Source organism: Pyxicephalus adspersus, chromosome 8 (genome assembly GCF_032062135.1).
Source record: "Pyxicephalus adspersus chromosome 8, UCB_Pads_2.0, whole genome shotgun sequence".
Taxonomy (NCBI): Eukaryota; Metazoa; Chordata; class Amphibia; order Anura; family Pyxicephalidae; genus Pyxicephalus; species Pyxicephalus adspersus.
The window spans coordinates 37,249,414-37,271,179 of record NC_092865.1 but is presented as its reverse complement, the minus strand read 5'-3'; the positions used below and the strand labels follow the sequence as shown (position 1 = coordinate 37,271,179).

General features: G+C 34.9%; 1 protein-coding gene across 9 annotated transcripts in view; it reads right to left on the bottom strand.

The window, feature by feature from the left end:
• The window catches only part of PTPRC (protein tyrosine phosphatase receptor type C), a 79,053-nt gene extending 59,392 nt beyond the window's left edge, over window positions 1-19,661 (bottom strand). For 2 of the 9 annotated variants that reach the window (XM_072420062.1, XM_072420061.1), the window contains exons 1-2: window positions 19,533-19,661; window positions 19,347-19,445 (exon numbers count right to left, since the gene is read on the bottom strand). In XM_072420062.1, coding sequence (XP_072276163.1) covers window positions 19,347-19,419 — 73 coding nt within the window. In that variant the 5' untranslated portion in view covers window positions 19,420-19,445; window positions 19,533-19,661. The remainder of the gene's footprint in view (window positions 1-19,346; window positions 19,446-19,532) is intronic. The other 7 variants (XM_072420059.1, XM_072420060.1, XM_072420064.1 and 4 more) reach the window with 4 other exon arrangements.
• Window positions 19,662-21,766: the final 2,105 nt, after the last annotated feature.

The window sequence follows — 21,766 nt, the reverse complement described above, 5'->3', positions numbered from 1 at the left end:
TAATAATAATAATAATAATAATTTCTATAGATACATTTTCTGGATATTTTGGCCGAATAGCAAAAAAATAGTAATATTTAATGCATTGTCCTGGATAAAGGGGACTTTCATAGGCATCATGGTAACATATTTATAAAGTGGTAAACTACAAATGCTAATCCATTATATGCTATACCTTAAAGTAGATCAAATTTATAGAAATTTGTGTTATGATGCTAATATTATCATGGAATTGAAATACATAGATACATAGATATTGTGCAACTAAGATATAATCACTGTCAATTTTTCACTGTATATTGTGTCCATTGTGTTTTGTATCACTTTCCTTGGTGGAAATATTAGCACAGGACAGGTAGTAATAGGAAATCTCTCCAATACGGAACAAATAAGAAAACCTGTTCTAACACAAAAACAGTACATACATACTGTACCTGGCTATGAAAATATATGTTATCAAGGATCATTGTACAAATTTGCATGTGTCTTCCCACACAAAAAGGTCAGGGTTCACTATACCATTGACATACATAAACACCTAACTTTAATAAGCTATAAAAATATAATAAGGGTGCCCCCCATAACTTCATGAATTTAGTGTAGAAGAGGTAAGGCAGAGGAATGACTACCATAGTTGTCCTTCCAGCATCAACCAGTAATCTTCCTTATGCTGGTTAGAGACCAAAAATATGGGCGGATCCTCAACATTAGCACATATAATGGAGAATGAGTGGTGGCCCCTAGCCCCCTAAACCACACCATCTAGTAAAGATCGCTGACTTAGTGGGAAAGATACCAGTGGAAAAGGAAACTGTAGAAGCAAGAAAAAAATTCTTTGCATTTCAGCCTTTTAAACAAGCAATAATATATTGATATTTATAGGGGGCATCATAATTAGCACCTGGAAAATTCAGCCAATATGATTGGCCTTTTCCCCAAGAAGAAATCGCTTGAGGATGTCTGCCATATTTGAGTAATGCCTACAGAGATGTGGCCTATAGCCATATGTTCTCTTATAGGAACCTTCAGTCTCTAAAGCTACATACACACTTCCAATTATTATCGTTGGAAAACGAACGACGAACGTTCATGCACGATATATATGAACGATCGTATAGCACCGATCCTGCACATAGAGTTAACCACACGATCGTTCATAGATATTGTACACACAATAGATACGATCGTTTGAGCGATAGAGGAACTATGTGCACGACAGGAAAGTGAACGGACGTTCGTTCATTACGCATGCTCAGCCCATGGACGATCAACGAACGACCGTACACACGAACGATGTTCAACGATCGTCGTCCAATCCGATCCGTCGGTCCGGTCGTTCGTTTCCAGCGACTTTCCTCGTTCGTCGGCGTCGTTGGTTACTTTTTTACCAACGATTTTTTGCCCAATCGATCGTTCGTCGTTCGATTGGAACGATAAAAATTGGAAGTGTGTACGCACCTTTAACCAGACTTTGCTAGGTCAAGGCAGAAAAAGATGTATATCAGACTAGACATGCCATAATACTTGAGGATCCTAAAAGTTGGATCATTTCTGGTAATTTTTCTAGAACCACTTAAAACCATTACTCAGTTATGATGAAGATTTGGTTCCCTTTCTTTAGACAAAAGTATTTACATATATGTATTTCCCATCTTTTATATACATAACCAAAAGCAGTTTCTCCTTTACATTTCTCACGGGTAAGTTCTGCCTGGAAGTAGTAAAGAGATGGGGGAAGGGAGATCAGACATTATTGTACAACAAAGTGTGCAAAGAAGAGACCACAAATACATTGTCACTGGTCTGTCTTTATAAAGTCTGATTTTTTCTGTGTACCAACAGAACAATTCTTTATGTAAGTCTGGGTCTGATTAATTAAAAATTATTAATAAAGTATTTATTCTAAACAAAAATAATTAAGCTCAAATCTTTCTTAATAATCCCATGATTCATTATTGCCAAAGAAGAATGAAACTGACTTCCTATTAGTGAGTGAACTCAATTGTTCTTGAATATATCATAAGAAAAACAGCATGCATCATTTAATAAAAGGTTTGCGAGACAATTCCACTTCCTGTGAGCCAAAACAGTCATGACAACACTTCCTTGGGATACATGACTACATCAGAATGGACTGGATGGAGTACTACTGCCCAAAATGGTGAAAATGTATCACTACATACTGTGGAGTAATAGGGACCACGCAACAGAGGTAATGAGTAAGGATCTTGCTTGTCACGTGACTTAACTCAAATTTTAGTTATCTAGTTTTTTTTAATGTCTGGGAGGAGGCCAGGAGCTAAATGTGGAGATAGGGCAAGGATGGAATTTTGCATTTAGCAAAATTTGATAGTGAGTGTTCGAAGGAATGCCACAGTGGCCAATGTGTAATGCCAAGGGTGCTCATAATGTGAAACAAGTCAGTGAAAGACATGGCCTAGGTCAAAAAGTATGGTCAGGGTCTTAGTTTAGTACAGGAATTTGTAATGAGGGATAGTTCTGCATAACCAACATATATTTTGCTGGACTGAGAGGGTGCTAAGCAAAACACAATAACTTCCTAAAATAGTCCCATAATTAAGGAGACACATTAAATATAAATTTGAAAAGCTAGCACAGGAAATATTTTTTGTACTATAGATATACAAATACATATAATATTATACATATAAATAAATATACAATATCCTAATTAGTACAATAAATGCTGACTAAAAGCTCATCCAGTTTTGCATACATTCCTTAAATAATAAAAATGTACAAACATCTAAATTTAAATCCAACCCAATATACACCAAAGGAATGAACTGAAGGAAGGAGGTGAAGAATAGGTGGACAGTGTTTGGGGGATAGACTCCAGTCTCACTTCCAATTCAGATCAGACATAGACAAATCAACTGGCAAATATTGATCAAAACTGCATGTTGTGTCACATGGATCAACAATTAAGCAAATCTAATAAGGATCCCCTATCTGTCCTGAAGTTCACTACACCCTATAATCAGAAGGACATATTATCATGCACGTCACAAGTTTTTAGACTTCCATTCAATCTACCTGGTCATTTGAGCGCAAAATTAGACATGGACCTGCTTGTCTGTATTAAGTCTTATTAACAAACTGAATTCAAGACATAGGAGCACGTAGAAGTAGCTATTCTGACAAATAAAGTTACCTTGTCAGCTCTCAGAGAAGACTTTTAGCTTTACAAATACCTTTTATGAAGTCTACAGTTGTGCACATAACCAATATAATAAAACATACAATTCAAATTGAAAGAGAAAGGAAATAGGGATTTCAGAGGCTCCAGTTTTTTTCCCCAAACCAAGGACATTCTTAACACAGTAATTATTAGTTTAATTAGTTTGCAAAGCTTAAGGGCTAGTTTACACAGACAGAAAGGTTCCTTATTCCCAGAAACTTTGCCCCTGGTCAAGATGCTATATGTAGCATGCCACTTGAGGCTATTGAGAATGAATGAGGGGGGTAGTGAGAGATTTAATATTGTCTGCTGCCAGGAGTTTCAACACTCCTTTTTATAAAACAGGCATAGCAATGAGGGTTTTTAGCAGTAAAAAGGGAAACTTTCCAATAGTCACCTAATCAATGAACATGATGCCACATCATAAAACTTACAAGGAACAACTAGTATGATTAGGGGTTTTAGCCGCCAGGAGCCACACAGGAACCATTGTTCCCTCTGAACAAGCCATTAATACAAGTTTAAGAATCTTTATATTACCTATGTGACTGTAATTTGCAAATCTCATTGTACTCATCTGAAGATACATGATACTTTAGGTAAAATAAGGATCCTAACACCAATTTGTTAGCTTTATGAATTCAGCGTTATATCTATGACCAAGATCTAGGTACACAGAACTCTGCATTGTTCTCTTTGTTAGTGCTTTATAAACAGCTTCTATTTTCTAGACATCCATAATAAGGTAGTGCAAAGAGCGAGGACATTCTTTAATCCATAGCATCCCCTCAGAAGCCAGTTTATAGCAGTTTACTGTAGTAAGACTAACAAAGCTATTTTTATTATGCTACTGCTCTTTGATGTGTGTTATTAAACAAAGCTCTAAATCTCCTTGGTACAATATTTATGAAGGGCTTGTATTACTTCAGTTTAGAATCAGATTACTAAGTAAACTCTGCTGTACTAATCATATGCAACACAGAATTTTCCTCTGCTTGGAGGTTGCTTGGTATTAGCAGGATTTGGAAAAGACTCAGGGCCAATGTTTACCATGGTCAATTTTCAGGGAAGACTAGGCATCTTATTAAGTAAAAAAACAATAGGTGATAAATGTGAAAATGTATTATATTTTTATTCATGTGTCAATAGCATCACTTTCACGTCTGTTAACGTTAATCTCCTTTTAACTTGCATCTAACTTATTTAAAGTGAGTTTTGCGCAGATAAAGTAAAGGTTGCATAATGATGGGTATGGTAAGAGGGTTCAGATAACCTGAAACAGTCACCCCCATAGCCCAATTACTATTGAATTGTATTTACTTCCCGCTGTTTATACTTATTTTATGTTATGACACCAATTAGAAAGTAATGCCTGATGTTTTTGTTCAGACTTTGTTGTGTTTTTGTTTTTTTTTCTTTTTATTAAAAATTTACATTAAAAAATATAAAGTTTTGTATCGTCAAAGACTTGCATAAAAATGCAATATTGATTGAAGGACACCAGTCCTAACTTTGCCAGGATAGTCCTTAGGGCCTCACCTAAATGGCATATCAAAGCCACAAAACAAATGTATTATATATCATCCAGTCTTAGATGTGGTGGCTGCATTAGGGTTCTTACTCCCTTTTTTTTACCTAGTAATCCTTAAAATATAACACTTTCCTCGACTATGTGACTACACTTACTTCTCCATTGTATTCATGGAGGGAGCCAAGGCTGGCCTTTAAACATATCCACCTTTCTTTTTCTCCATCACATGGTAAGTATTAAGATTAGTGGATTAAACAAAAAACATAACATTCATTTTGATGTCTTATAGGAAAATGACACTGCATATCTGGTAAAATCAATTTTCTTTACTTAAAAGACACCACATGTATCGACTGGTAAGCTGCAATATATTACATTTTTGGTTTTGGATACACTTTAAAACAGAATTACAGTCTGGAAAAATCTGTCTTCCAAGTTCTAAATAACCATACAGTTATTGTGTCTGATTTTGTCAAAAAGAACTCTCATCTGTGTAAAAATGTCACTCTTAGTTCCCAGTACATTAAAGCTGATAGCAGCCATATTGTACAAGTGAGAAAACAGCAATTATTTTGCTTACTGCCCATTCAGCTGTAAAACAGTCTTCCTAGTGAGTTTACTCAGCAATAAGAAGCTTGTGTTCTGCTCTCTATACATCAAAACAGCCCATCAGAGAGCTGGGTGTGCCATACTTCTGCTTTGTGCAGACTCCAAGGAACATTTTCTAAAACTGATCCTGTTCCAAGAAGTAATGATGTGGCAAATTATACTGAAGCAAATGGAACATTTTTGAATTTATTTCCACTTTCAGCAATGATACTACTGAAACCCCCAATGTGCTGAACCCCCTTAAAGTGGTTTTATAGCAACATCCAGGTATTGTGCTTCTAACTAAAGGTCTAGCAAAATGTTCTCCTCCATCTCACTAACTTATATATAAATAACTTATCTCCAGTGGCCATTTCAGGGAAGCAGATAAAATCCGTTTACTAAAATACTCCCTGCACTTCCACAGCACAGACAGTAATTATTTGTCTTGATGGGCTCTGCTGTCCATTTCTCTACTTTCCTAAGAACAGAGGGACAATCAATTAGACGAAGAATGAAAACAAAAAGTATTTAAACTGTGGTGTCTCTGTGTCACAATGAGGGAAGGCAGTAGTCACTTCCCTGTGGCACCATAGAAGTGTTCCTGCGGTTCTAGGCAACTCGGGAAACTCCTAATGCTATTCATCAAACATTGCATCTATGTTATTATCAGAAATTTCCTCACTTTTTTGTAATCTGACTTCCCTGTATTCATATATTGCATATCAAAAGAAATGGCATATGCTATAAATATATTTGTGTGTGTGTATGTATATATATATATATATATATATGCATATATATTGGTGTTCATCCTGCATATTATGATGCAACCTCTAACATGTACATAATTTTGTTATAGCAACATTGTTACCTATTGCAGGAATCCACTTTGTTCTTTATTTGATGTGCTTTTGTTAATTGTTCTATTTTCATGTCTGCAGCACAGTGCCATTTTTTCTTCCTGGCTTGACTAACTAGACTCTTCAAGAGACCCTGCTAAGCCTAATATTAGCTGCTACAAATGGTCTTCAGAGAAATGTAAAATATTATACGCAGACGAGAACACATGTAACATGATCAAATGATGCAGACAAGATTCCACACCTTCAGATCTAGTAATCCACACAAAATCACTTGTAGTCCAGACTACTTGGACATTGGTGAATTTATTCATATGATTTGTAAAAGATCTCACACATCAGATCTCACAAAATTTCTTGTAAGCAAAACCAGAAGTGGGTTTTATTTGCACATTCACACACAATATATATATATATATATATATATATATATATATGAATAATAATAGTAATTCCTAGTAATAATATTATTATTAATAATAATAATGATATTAATAATAAATAGACATTCCCACAATAATACATAGCTCTGCGTAAATAGAGGAATATATTGTAATAAGTCGAAAAGTTGAATATATATATATATATATATATGCAGCAACACATGTTAACATTGATGCATTTCATATGCGTCATGGGGGAAAAAGTGTGAATCCATTTGAATAGGTTTCAGCAGAGTTGGCAAAATGATAAAATTTTAGAAATGAAATTCATGTTCTCCTATGGAATCGCCTACACCTAAGTCCACCACTAATCTCTTTTATAAACTGAAACCCATTCATATCAGCAGTCATGGGCTTAGGTGCATTAAAATAATTCATAACTGCTTTATAAAAAAAGATGGCTATTTTGAATTCTACTTTAGTTTTTCTAAAGAATACCTTTGCTGGGATTGACTTACTAAGTAGATGCTGTGTGAATGTAAACTTAGCTTAGTAAATATGATAAAAGCTGTATTCAAGAATGCCTGTCACTGTCATGTAGAAACAAAGATTCCTGGTAAAAGAAAATGCTTAAACCTCTACAGCAGGCGCCGACTCTGATCTTCACTTTCTTGCAGAGCTAAACAGCCTGAAGAATTCAAGTGCATTCAGCACTTTTGGGTGTTTCAGATGCTTGCATCCCCTGCTGTGCTTTGTGGTTCCACTCGCCTGTCCTTACATCACTACCAGGGCCTGGCGGATGGAAATACAGAGCACACCACAAGATTCAAAGTACTCAAAAGTGTATCAGACAAAGCCATTGCTCATGAAAAGTGCAAAGATCAGGGTCAAAGGCTCCCATAGAAGTAAGTATTAAAAAAAATGTCAATTCTTTCAATGAACTCCTATTTGCTTTATTTGTATTGGGTAAAACCATTGAACACATATTATGATATCTGGTTTCTTTCTCCTGCATAAGAACAGCTTTGGCTTATTTATTAAACCAAGTAAACAGTTTAGTAGGTCCACTCTTTTGTCTCAGAAATATTGTGAAAATAGCAGGTCAAAGATTAAATCTACCCAAAGTCAGGGTAGTGCAGGATTTATCAATATGTATAGAGAGAAGAAATAAAGATTGGCTTTTTGAAGGCAACATTCAAAACAAGGTGTTGTTTTAATTGGTGAAAAGTGGACTCCTGACTAGACAAAGTCAGCCTGTGCTACACAATAAATTATATAATAAAAAAAATAAAGCATTCAGCAAAACACAATATTGTACTGAGACGTTGTGCGTTTTTTTTTTTGTCTCTTAAATCCAATGCGTTTCGCCTATTGGCTTCTTCAGGGGATGATATTTGGAGACTAATACTAAACACAAAACAGAACTGTATAAACACAGAGGGAAAGAAATCAATCAAAGGTAGAAGCTAAAATCTCAACATAAATAAAAACCAAATAAGCATTAGAAAACAATTTCTTGATAATCATTATTAGCGTCAGGGTGCTGATGATTTTTGTGTCAGTATACTCCTGTATTTCATAGCAAGTGTTGGAATATGGTATATTTAAAATGGTTAATCATATTGACACGCTTTTTCTCATATCTTGGAATTATCTCCAATCCTAATTCTCACAAATAGAATATACTGATATACTGATGTGTTATGATAACATTAATGTTATAGCATGTTTCTATACTTTGATATGAGTACAAGGTACTGACACAAAAATCATCAACACCCTTGATTTCTTTCTCTCTGTGTTTATATGGTTCTGTTTTTGTTTAGTATTAGTCTCCAATAAACATCCCCTGAAGAAGCCAATTGACCAAACGCGTTGGATTTAACAGACAAAAAAAACACACAAGGACTCAGTCTGATATTGTGTTTTGCTGTATGCTTTATTTTTCTTAATTATATTATTTATTGTATAGCACAGGCTGACTTTGTCTAGTCTGGAGTCCACTTTTCACCACACCTTGTTATGAATGTTGCCTTCAAAAAGCCACAATTAAATACTTCTGTCTGTACATATTGAGCATACACTCTAGGCTTGACAACTTTAAAATTAACCCTACCTCCCTGGGTATAATAATACTACTAGAGTAGTCTCGGCCCTCCATCCTTATATTTAACCTTTACAAAATGCAGCATTTGTTTAAACCTCCATGACCTTTAATCTCTAAGTAAATGATAGATGGGTATTTCCATTATTTTAATGTAAGGTAGCAATGTTTTTAAGAATGCCTTTACAAGCATGAAGGTTTCGTAGAAACACAAATTCAAGCCGGATAAATATTGTACAAATACATCATATTGACATATTGTCTATACTGCAGTAAAGGGTGAGGCTTTTCTTACATGAGGAAATTATTTTCAGTTTGGTCTCTCACTTCCCCAAAGCTGAAGGTTTCAGACTATCACTATGAACGTCTCCATGGCAACCTCGGATCTCCAAGAGATAGAGACGGGGTCTGAGGACCTGCATGTTATTTTCTGGGGTGTAATAAGTGTATATCAGCTAGCCCTGACAATATACCAATGTTTGAATGCTATTTAATGTCAATAGCATGACAAATTGATGTATTTTTTTCAATTACTTTTGTATTCTATGGCCTTTTCCAAGACAGGTGTGGTATAAGGTTTTAAACTCAAGAAGAAATACAAGACACAAAACTGTCTGTTTTTTAACAATTTAAAAATAAACTTTCCTGTATTTTATGTAAATATTCAATTTCGACATCTTTAAATCTAACATTATTGGTTAGCTGTTAGTGTACAAGTTACCTAACTGGTTAGTGGCTGGCATGAGTCAATCATGTGACTGCTATGAGGTGGCCATGTGACTGGCATGAGCCAGTCATATTTCTTTTTTGTGGTGATCACATGACTGCCACCCGATGATTAATGTGAAATCCATGAGTCTGACATGTGACTGCCATTAGCCAGGTACCAACAGGAAGAGGCCTGACAGGTTGGAGGTAGGTTGTGTAGTTGGACAAGGTAAGTATTTAACTGAGCTGAGAATCTTTTTATGGCCTAAGTTGGGGGCAAAACTCTCACAAAATGTTGTTTTCTTCTTTCTGACTTTTTCTCAAGTTTTAAAGTTGAAATACAGTCGGTAATATTGTAAAATAAAAAATTGTCTGTCCATTTCTCATTGCTCATACAGTTATCCTACCTGCTTTGTCCTAAAGTAAAGTCATCTGTGACTATAAAAACTTGGAAAATATTGCTAATCACATTTCCTTAGTTTGTAATAAGCCGCTACCCTCAAAATTATTAACTGGAAAAAAAATACCAAAGACATCTTGTGTTTTAGTGCGGCAAACAAAACTTGTATTGTTGACATCAATTAGAATGCTCAATAACGTATATATGAAATTAACAGCATATTCATATGGTCTTCACCATATATTAGTGCATGGGAGAAATTGACTAAAGGGCTAGACAATGATATCCTTAAAAATATTAGAAGAAGATAAACAAGAGAAATATCTTGTAACCCAACACGTTTCGCCTGTTGGCTTCTTCAGAGTATTTAAGAACATTTGTTCACAATCTGTACATTGGAGTATATATTAGGATTTGAGGTTGAAGTATCTAACATCCAAAATATCATATATTGTAGTATAACCAGTGAAAAACTATATGCGTATAATGACATTAGTATTTACTCCATTTCCATATTCATTTGTGTATAATGTCATTGATAAGTAATCCATTTCAATATGTTCATAAAGTCAACATTACTTCAATTTGATTATGTGTGGTCAATATAAAGTAAAAAATGATAATCAATAGTATAAATATAAAATATGACTGAAAAAAGCACAACCCCCTCCTTCATTTCAAACTACATAATGTTGAAAGCAGCCATTATGCATTGTTAGGTCATATACTTTTCAGAGGGAGAACTGTAGACATCAGAAAACAAGCATTCTGTGCTTGCACTCAGATGATATGTCATGGTTGCTCTGCTGAGCAATCAGAAGCTTATCTCCAGCTGTCTATACATCACAGAACCATTGTCCTCACAGTGAGAAGCAGGTCACAGCACACTTCCCGCTGGCACAGGGTCCAGCATGTGAAACCAATTGATTTCATGGATGACCAGGACCTATTTTTAAACAGAGTCACAATCATACATGTGATATCTTTCTGTAAAAATGTAATTGATTTAGTGGGGCGTTGTTCATGTAAATCCTAGAACATAGTCTTCGTTTATAAATACAGGTATGGAGAAATCTAAATTGAATTTCAGTGCATACCAATCACATTCTATTTCCTATACATATTAAAAATGAATGTGACAGACTGATAAGTTGTTACAAGCAACAGCCCTTTTTCCCTTTGATCTGTTTTTTTCCAAGCCAGCTCATTTATGTAATACTAAAAAGCAGAATACGGCTTGCAGCTTCGGCTCTGCTGGGCACTGTGCCTAGGTTGTGCTGGAGTTGTTTAATTAGTAACATTCCATCAACAATATTGTAGTTGTATTTGTGAAAGTGATCTATGGGTGAAAATGATCTATAGTTATTTACAAAAAAAAAGATATAAAAATAAGGCTTGTGGACTAGATGGGGCCATAAACCTGTGCCTTGACACAAACTCTTGCCCAGAATGCAAACATTGGACCTGATTTATTAAAGCTCTCCAAGGCTGGAGAAGATACATTTTAATCAGTGAAGCTGGGTGATCCAGCAAACCTGGAATGGATTTCTTAAAATTAATTTGGTTTTTGTTAGCAAATGTTTTGAATCATGGACCAGATCTATTCCAGGTTTGCTGTATCACCTGCCTACAATTCAATGTGACTTGTGGCTATTTGCTCTTAGCAGGGATGAGTAAATCACAAAAAAGAAGATGCAGTGATCCCATTACACATGAAATAGAAGTAGAGCTAGAAGGCTAAGATTTAAAAAAAAAAAACAGCTGCACTCATATTTCAAATAAAATTTCAAATAAAATGTGCAATTTCCATAACCTATGGTGATAGGGAAAGAGGACACTTTTTAGCTGTAGTATGCAGGCAAATTACACACCTCTGCAAAGCATTAAAAATATTATTAAAACATTGATTGGTTAAACCAACAAGTGCTTTTTTATGATTATTATTTTTTCTTTTTTTTAAATAATAAACAAGATTCCTTTAGAACACATTTTCTCAACCTTTTTACCCCCAGAAAACCCTTAAAATATTTTAGAGGTCTCAGAATCTGATGTCTGATAAAACCAACTCATTGGGGATCAATAGGAAAAATGTTCCTGTATTGGTGGTAAAAAGGATGAATACCCCTTCACACGATGGTGGTCAGCTTTACAGAAAGCAAAAACAATATTTGGTATCCAGCAGCCAGCTCTGCCAAGTGGAACCATCAAATGGCAGGTCAATAAATCAGCCACAGGTCAAGGAGCCCCTAACAACCTCCGGAGGGACTCTAGAGTTCCAAGGAACCCTGGTTATAAATGCCTGCTTTACAGGCAAAATAACATGTTTTATTAGCCTAATGATAAATAATGATCATTATTTTATATTATTGATCATTAGATATTTTGAAAAAAAGTGTATCTATCCACACATAAAAGAAGGACAATTGAGAAAGGAAGAGGGACAGAAGTACTTTGTTCTAAAAAGAAGGAAGAGTCCCTCTAAATGAGGCGTAGTTTAGGGACATGAGTTTCAATGTATATAGAACCTCAGTGGAATAAAATAAACTTATCAAGACAGAAATATAGGATGTGCCATTGCCAACGTTCTTCCTAAAATGCTAACTGCCTTGGTGCTGAGAAGGAGAGATCAGCGAAGGAACGTCTTGTTCTGATCTCAAACAGGTTTCCTTTAGAACAACTATGCCTACTTTATACAGTAATCCAGGCTAAATTATCCTGTAAAGGAAGAAGGATTAAAAATACTTTTATGGCAACAGTAACTAAATTATTTGCTCTTGAAAAGCTAGAAGTACCACCAATACTTGACAAATGGGTCAGATAGTGTGTCCCTACTGTACTTTGGTTCTTTTTGCTGGCAGCTACGTCCCTAGAGGACAACATACTCTGGTCTGAGGTTAATATATCGCCTATACCTTTATAGGGATCCTTTGTCTGGATTTGGTCACTTTAATGAAAATATGCAGTTCTCCCAGATATATATATATATCTGGGAGAACTATATATATATATAGATTATATATATATATATATATATAATCTATTTCCTCCTAATAAGTTGCATGCTAAATTTTTCGCAGAACATGTAAATTGTGAAGTTACAGGAAGTGGAGGTTTCAAACAAACGAAAGTAAAAAGACACATAAAACACAATGCTACAATTTCAAGCTGAGCTATGTTAAACAGATGAGGTTAAAATGTTTTCAACCTGAATTTAAAATGTAGCCATTTTGTGGATCTTTTGTGCTTCTAACCCATTTTTGGAAAAACAGGGGTTAACTATCAAAATGGATTTTAGATGTTTAGACACAAGCATGAAATTGAAGAGGCCACCTTGTTTCATAACTGTCGTACTGCTTGAAAATCACATTTGAGAGGTAAAAGGCCTGGGGGTTTTTAACCTAAAATAAAAGGCCCTTTTACCGGTGAAAGTGGAGTTGATGCCGACAGTGCCACATCAATAGAACACAGTCACATCTATCAGTCTGAACGGTACAGGAGACAATCATTGTGTGTGATGGAAATAAAGAAGTGAGAAGAAAAAAGTTTTCTGAGTGCTTTATGTGACAGCAAAGGGGAAAAAGACAGTGAAATGATAGAGGGGGGCTAGGTGCTTCACAAGCCTCAATATTGTCACTAACACTAGAGCTGGGTATATTGCAGTATTGGGGGGGACTGACTGTAAAAGACTAAAATAAAGAAACAGACAATGCAATGTTTTTATATTAATATCCTGTGTTTATATAATAATATAACATCTTAATGGAAACAACACACAGTTAAGGTGGAAGTATTTCTGTAAAAGGTCCAAATAAAAAAAGAGCCAGAGTCAGTTTTAGGGTAGGGTAAACGGTCAATCTACCTTTTAATCAAGTCTGGCCCCTACCTTTTAAAAGGCACCAACTGCAGGATATGCAGGGAGCTGGAATGCTGTGTACTTGTGGCCTCTACTTTATATTTGCCCAGGGCCTAATTTTGTTTGAAATCATACTTGCAAATGCCTTGGGTTTAACATTCTAAACTTTAATCAAATATTTTTTATTAAAATAAAACCCAATGAATGTCCTGTTATAGGGTGACAACACTTTGTCCCTGCTGGTGTAGACTGCAAGTGTCTCTGCCAATGCCCATTGTACAGGTGTGGTTCACTGTTGTCACCATCAGGGGACTGCCTGTCATCTCAAAGTTTCAATCCAGCATTGGTGGAGCTGTTCCCCAAGGTCATTTATTGTTTCACTGGACTACTAGATGGTAAATGCCTGGCCCCTAGTGACCACTATTGTTTACTAATCAAAGGGGGCGTCTCACCTCTCTATAGAACAGAACAGCATTGCGTGTACAACATTTGTTTATTCTGTGGCTGCTGGAAATGATCATACAAGATGGTTTCCAGCTACTATGATCAAGTGTGTGTATGGAACTTAAAAATTATTCAGCTCAGATTTACACCTACTTTAATGTTTAAAAAAATAGTCTGCAGACATCTGTGTTATTTTACATTCAAAAAAATGAAACAACTTAACTTTAAGGGTTGATTATTGATACAATCTGTGTACAGAATACAATCAGAAATCAAATTGTGTGGTTGACTCATTGCTGATCCTATACATTTGTTTAGTTAGAGTTGGTCACATTTAGTATCCCCATCTCTTAGGCCTCGTTAACAAGTAAATGCGGTTGTTGCGCATTATACTGCAAGGCAACAGACAGCATCTGCAATGGCTGTCCCTTGAAATGCTGACTCCATCCATTACACTAACTTTGACAGCACACAAAAACAGACAGAAATACATGCAGCAGTGCCTTGTAACAATTTACTACAGCTCCACACATTAGTGGTAGCATTTCTTTGCAATGTCTGATGTCCGTGCATCCGATGCTCCCACTGGGTTCTCTCCCATTTGGCTATCAGTTTAAGGAAGGCAGTGTAGTGGCCTGTCTCTCTACTTAAAGAACAGAAACAAGTGAGAATCAATCTACACATTAGAAATTAAAATGTATATTTTTTGTTGAAAATTGGAACTGATGTACTTGTTGCCATCTTTAGTTATTTTGCATAATTACCAGATGACAATCTCAAACAGTATGGCCAGTGCAGATGAAATCCCGAAAGCATACATAAATGCTTACTGAAAGTGAATTTATTCCCAAGAGCAAAATGTGTATCTGTTGAGAAGTTATACTGCTATGTGTGTACAAAGATGATACAAGGTTTACAGTGGCGGGGACTAGAAATATTAGCCCTGGTATATAACAAATTCAGAACATCAGATTACCAGCCACAAGGAGATTTTCGGTGATTAACTGACACTCTGCACTGTGGATGGATGGATTAAAAACTCTAGGTTGGTTTGCTGTATTCCCTGTAACCATTTTAAATCTTTAGATCAAATTTGGAGTCAATTTTACTTTTAATGTTTTTGAAAAGAAGAATCTTGCTCAATACTTAGGATGTGGGGTTTTTTTCGCTAGCAACCAGCAAGTTTGCTGATTGCCCAGAAATAAACTATCATTCACACCAAACTGCAACTTCCTTTCTAATAAATTAATGAATGCAATCTTACATATACTATAGAATGAAAAGGTTGGTTTAATAATGTGATTTAACAAGCAGAAGTTATAAAGCCAAATATAAAGAAATATAATTTAATCCATATATTAATATTGTGTTGACACACCTCTTCTTTAATCATCATAAGGCAGTGTATAGGTGACAAAAGAAAAAAGCAGGCTTTGTGTGGCAATACTTTGTAGGAATGTAGTAAGTTTTATTAGTGTGATCAAACATAAAAATAATAAATAAAGAATCCTACTTATTAACAAAGATCTACTATTCTAGATTCATATTCCAGACAAAGTGCTACTATTTTCAAAGTGCAAGTAATTTGCATATTTGGAGAACATAAAGCATAAGCTCATATACTTAGAGTATCGTGTTGTCTCTTAATTTTCACGACAGGTTTCACCCAAACTGGCTTCCTCATGGGATAAAGAGACTTGGGTTACAGTACTAAAAAAAGATTGAGGTATACCACGACTGATATAATATTCTAGCAGAGTTTAAACATAGATATACCTATCAAAATTTTATTGTTGTTTTCTTAAATTAAACATAGCAAAAAATGGTTTTCCAAAGGGACATTATACTATACTTTTATATACCCGTTCTAATTCAAGATTATAACATGAAATCTTTTATAAGGTAATATCATATGTGATCTCTAGTAAAGAAATTATATAATAATATCATAAGGAAACTTACTATAAGTTATAGGATGCTCCAAAAGTGGTTCAAAATGACAAAGTGTTTAGAAGTACAATGGTGTAGGATGACTGCGTTTAACATTGGGTATCTAGGGACAATAAGTTGTTAGTAAGCTTTAGGTAATTGTTGTATGCTATAGTACAATCTTAAAAGGTTTAATGAAATGAGACTTACATCTTTTATCAGTGATTCTGAGTCTTTTTTCTCTCTCAGATACAACCCACATTCCTCTCCAATTCCTTCCAATTATCACCTGTCAGACTACTTCAAATTCTAACAGTAAGTTGCTAACTAGTACTTTTTTCACTACTCATTAATTATTTGCACCCCTTATCTAGTTTTTTCAGATTTTTCATAAATGCTACTTGACTTATAGAAACATCCAATTATCTTTCACATATAGAACTTATTAGCTGTCTTCCAATCCAGTTGTCCATGGATTAAAATTTCCTTCTAACTACTCAAGGGCAAGGAATTTAAGATCCCCTTCTCTGGGATGTAATATATTTAGTATTATTTTATAAGGAACATTTAAATTAAACAAAATGTATTTTCGTACTGTTATGATTGCACAAAAAACCCTAAGACTTTTTAATTACATATTCCAATATTCATTTTTCACAGTTTGTTTGCTCTACACTACAAGCTGAACTCTGACCTCAATATCAAACCATATTCTTTTGTACTTACAAGTGTGACTAGGATACTATGATTAACCCTAAAAGATAGTATCACCAATCACCTTTCCACACCTTTTAAGATTGTACTATAGCATATAACAAATACCTAAATCTTACTAACAACCTATTGTCCCTAGATACCCAATGTTAAAAGCAGTCAACATACACCAATGTACTTCTAAACTTTTTTAGTCACTTTAAACCACTTTTGGAGCATCCTATAACTTTTAGTTAGTTTCTTTATTATATTAATATATAATTTCTTCACCGGAGATCACATATGATATTTCCTTATAAAATATTTCATATTATAATGTTGAATTAGAACCTATTGGTATATAAAAGTATAATATAATGTCCCTTTGGAAAACTATTTTTTGCTATGTTTAATTTAAGAGGACAAATAGATTTTGGTTGGTATGTCTATGTTTAAACTCTGAGAGAATATTATACCAATCTTGGTATAACTCTATCTCTATTAGTACTGTAACCCCCTGGGGAAGCCATTTTGAGCGAAACGTGTCAGGGGAAAAAAAGAGACAGCGTAATACTCTAAATATGAGCTTTTGCTTTAAGTTTGCCAAATATGTAGATCACTTGCATTTTGAAAATAGTAGCATGTCCACAATATGAATCTAGAAAAGTAGATCCCTGTTAATAGGTTGGATTCTTTATTTTTATGTTTGATCACACTAATAAAACTAACTACATTCTTACAAAGTATTGCCACAAAAAGCCTGCTTTTTCTTCTCTCCCCTATATACTTGTAATTTGGCAACCACACAAATATCTAGGATCCAATTAGTGAAAAAACCCTCTCACATCATAAAGCAGTGATTACACTATGGGTGGAAGTATTCTGATTAATTGCTGTTGCCTTGCACTGAGGCATGCAGTAAGGAGACCTAATCAGTGTACTGCTGCTCCAAGCAAGTGTAGGTTGTACATTAGACAATATTCCTTTAATGTAATGTAGTCAGATGCAGTCTGGGTATAAAGGTCACATAACTTTATAAACAAATTTTACAAACATTTTCAACTCTGCATTTAGCTGTTTGCTTTCAATTTTGAACTACTGAAAAAAAAATACACAGACTAAATACATCTACTGGATGTATTTTATTTTCTCTGTCCCCAGCCTGTGATTGTACTGTGAGTGAGCAGCAGTACACTAATTTGCACATTCCTCTGTCCCTCTTTCCTTTTCATTTGTCCCTACCTCTACAAAAACGAATTTTAAATTAAAAACTTGGCATTTTGCAATGACCCCTTTATTCAGCCTTTAAAATATTCTATTTGGTATTTTGAAAGCAAATTTAAAAGAAAGAAAAGTTGTAAAAAAAAACACTTGTTAGTTTAACCAATATACATCTCAAGGATGTGCACTTTTTTTCTAAATAAAAAAAACATAAGTAAGATGTTCCTGTATATACTTTTGGTTATGGTGGTACTTAGAAAAAAAAATTGGTAATCTGACACACATAAAGAAACTTTTTATTTTAATAAAAATTTTGTAAAATATATACTAATACTAATAATATAATAAGAACACCAATATTGTTTCACAAGACCTTCCTTCCATTATTTATGACACCAACAGGTGTCTTAAAACATCTTCAGGTCATGGAAGCCTAATCTCTGTTGATACATGATAAACACTTTTGGACTACTGACATGGGCATTTAGCACAACATAGACATTTGAACCCATGATGTTATATGCCAAACTAGAAGAGGTTTTTTTTTACTGTAAATTGGTAAGTAAATTAAAACAAACAGATAATACAAAGTAATATTGGAGGCACATACATATAGTACAATTCATTGCAATACAAAAAAAAGTAGAATGAAATTAGGTGTATCCAGGTTTTATCTCACATACCAGATTTTCGTATATGGTAGTGAATAGGCGCTTTTACATAAAATCTCCTTTTGAACAGTCTGGGTTTTAGTTTTAATAGCCCGCTTCTGAACAAGGATGTGAATATCCCCAGTAGTACTCTCAACCCGGTAAATATCTCAGCTTTTTTTGCAGGCTAGCACCACAAAAATCCAGCTATACCTTTAGAGATATGTTAAATATAACATTCCAGAGAGTAAAGCATGATACACCACAGTAGGTTTAGTAAACTAACACTATTAAAATAGTGCTAGAGATTTGTACTTGTCATCAACAATGCAAGTAACCATGTAAGAACTGGACATTGACTAGGTTTATTTAATAAAGGATATATTTACATAGGTTCAATTTAGTATTTTCTTTACTCTTTGCTCAAAATTATGGAACACAAAATTTATGTATTTACGGATACATGGAAAAACATATGCCTTGGTAATCAGTGATTGCCAAATATTGGGGGAGATAACATGGTTTATCTATGTAGCCTTATATTTGTGGTAAAAAAAATGTTTCTTGCAAAAACTAAAGATATGCATTTAGTAAAGCAATAGCTGACAGAACTTTTATTATGAACAATAAATAAAAGTGAACATTGCAGTCTCTGTACCTGGGATTTAATTCTGATAATCATGCCTCAAATCCATCAAATAAAGATACAGTGCCAACTGACCTCTTCCGCCAATAACACATATAATACTATAATGCTTATATCAATAGATCTCTTACCTGAGGTGATATTATTTTGGTCCCATAGAAGGAATCCAATCACTAGCAGCTTTACACACCAATTCATTGTCATACAAGCCCAAGTGTGTGTGTCAATCCCTATAATACACACAAACCAGTAGATATTAGGTTAGCACTGCTGCAGAAGTTGGTGATAGGTATTAGAGAAGTAAGGCTTTTACATACGCTCTTATCAATCCTCTTGCAGTTTCCTCTGTGACTTAGAACTGTCTATATACCATGCTCTGCAACTATGAGAGCAGGGCTAATTTGTCCTACCTACTTCTTCAAAGCTTCCAGGAAGTTGGCTTTTCAAACCGCGCTGTCATTTCCTTAGCAGAATTATGAACCATGAATATACACAGAGAATATCGTAATAACAGTCAAGTCAAAGTAGTCTTAAGTAACACTATGTCGTTTTCCTGGGAGTACAAGTGTACCAAGCCAAGCCATTATGATTAGAAGCATTGCCTTGTTATTGGCTTAATATTATGGTGCCTTTATCCAGTAAGGCCGAGTATAAGATAATGCTTGTACATTAAACTGTTCTCTCCGTCAATGTACAGTCTTATCTTACTCATTTGTACTAAACATGGTATGACTCTACCATGCTAGCAATGTGTAGGGTATTCTGTTTAGGTATTTGTTTTTCACTTATCGTCCATTCTATACACATAAATATTTTTTTTTTTTTAATTTGTTTGCAAGATTTATTTTTGAACAGTTTATAGCAAAACATTTTGACAAAACTGTTTCCTCCCAGACCTTTGGAAATTTTTTTCAATCTCTTCTTCTTCTGTTAAATCAAGCCAACTAGTTATTTTAAAAGCAGATATTAAAAGAATGGTCAGCGCAAGAAGACAAACAGCACCTGAATTTAGAAGACAGACCAGTGAGAACCAAAATGAGAAAAGAAAACTGAGATGATTCCTAAGGTCTTGGAGAAATCGATTTACTCAAGGCATGATCCAAAAATATTGAGTGTTGTCCCATATTCTCAATTGTGCTCTCAAGAGCTCCCCATTAAACTGTATGAAGCAATTTGAAATAACTTTGTTTATGTGTTTGCACACGGTTGTGATTGGTTGCAGTACGCTTCTTATAAGCAGCATTTTGCTTTTGGCTTTTTCAATTGCTTTTCCTGTTTGGTAGGAAATACTGCACTCCAAACATGTTAACGTGGGATGAAGTTTGATGCTCCTGGGTGCTCAGCAGCATTTTGGAACTTTTGTTCTAGTGACAGCTGCGGAAAAAATTATTTTCATTTCCACTCATTCTGGAGATTTTGTTTGCAGCCATAATCAGTCAAAATAGGGTGTTAATTAATTTCATGTACACTTTAACATGCCATTATATGATTGGGAATTCGGAGATGTTTTTCGCTTTATGAGATATGTTTCTGGCCTTATCTATAATTTTGTACCATGGTTCTTTGGCGTTATAAAAAAACAAATACCACATACGTATTATAGTACATGTATTAGTAGGCTGCCAACTTAGGGAGCATAAGGAAACCACAAGTAAATGTCAGCTTGTCTCATTGTAGATCTGTGCATGAGTTAATCATATGTAATGAAAGTTTAATCAGATTCCCTGGTGTTATCAGTGAAAAGAATCAGCATTATTGTCTCTCTTTACTTTGATGTCTATGTAGCTGGTGCTGCTGTGCAAAACCCCCACTGAACTGCACTGCTCCTGCTTAACTGAGAAAAAGTATATTACATTTTTCTGAGCCAAAGCACTAGCAGAATATCTTCATCTTTTTCTACATCCTGTACAAAACTAACAATATTAATGTATATAGCAATACATGCATACTTTTATAAAATATATACAGTGCTTTAAATTATATTTCTTACTTGAAGATTGTTTAGATTTCGTGGGACGGTAGGACCTGTAAGGTCTGTGACTACTATAAAAGGTGAGTTTCCTCTCATTTTAGGGGATTCCCTTTCACTTCTTGCTGTGTCTTGAGGACACTAAGGGCTCTTTCTCACTTTCAGTGTGAAATGGTGCAGTTGGCAGCTCCCAAATGCGCACTGCAAACTGCTTCTGCAAGCTTAGGATCAGCAAACCACCTTGCAGGTAACCAGATTTGCATGTGGCTGTGGCCACAAATTTTCAGACAACAACAAGTCTCTATTGGGACAATTTGCTTCAGTTGTGTGCTCCGGCATGCAAAAAATGGTTCCCAACTCTCCCATTCACTTAAATGCTATGACTAATGGCAGGTATCAAACTGCCCTAAGTGAGGTGAAATATCCCCAATGGTGACAAAAAAAACCAATAGCACTGAAACTGAAAGGACGAAAGTGCCGCCCCCAACCCCCCCCCCCCCTCCTATGGGCTGTGAACTACTCCATCAACATTGTTTGAAAGCGGCTTTCTTGAACCTTCTCCTGATGAAGCTCTCAAAGCAA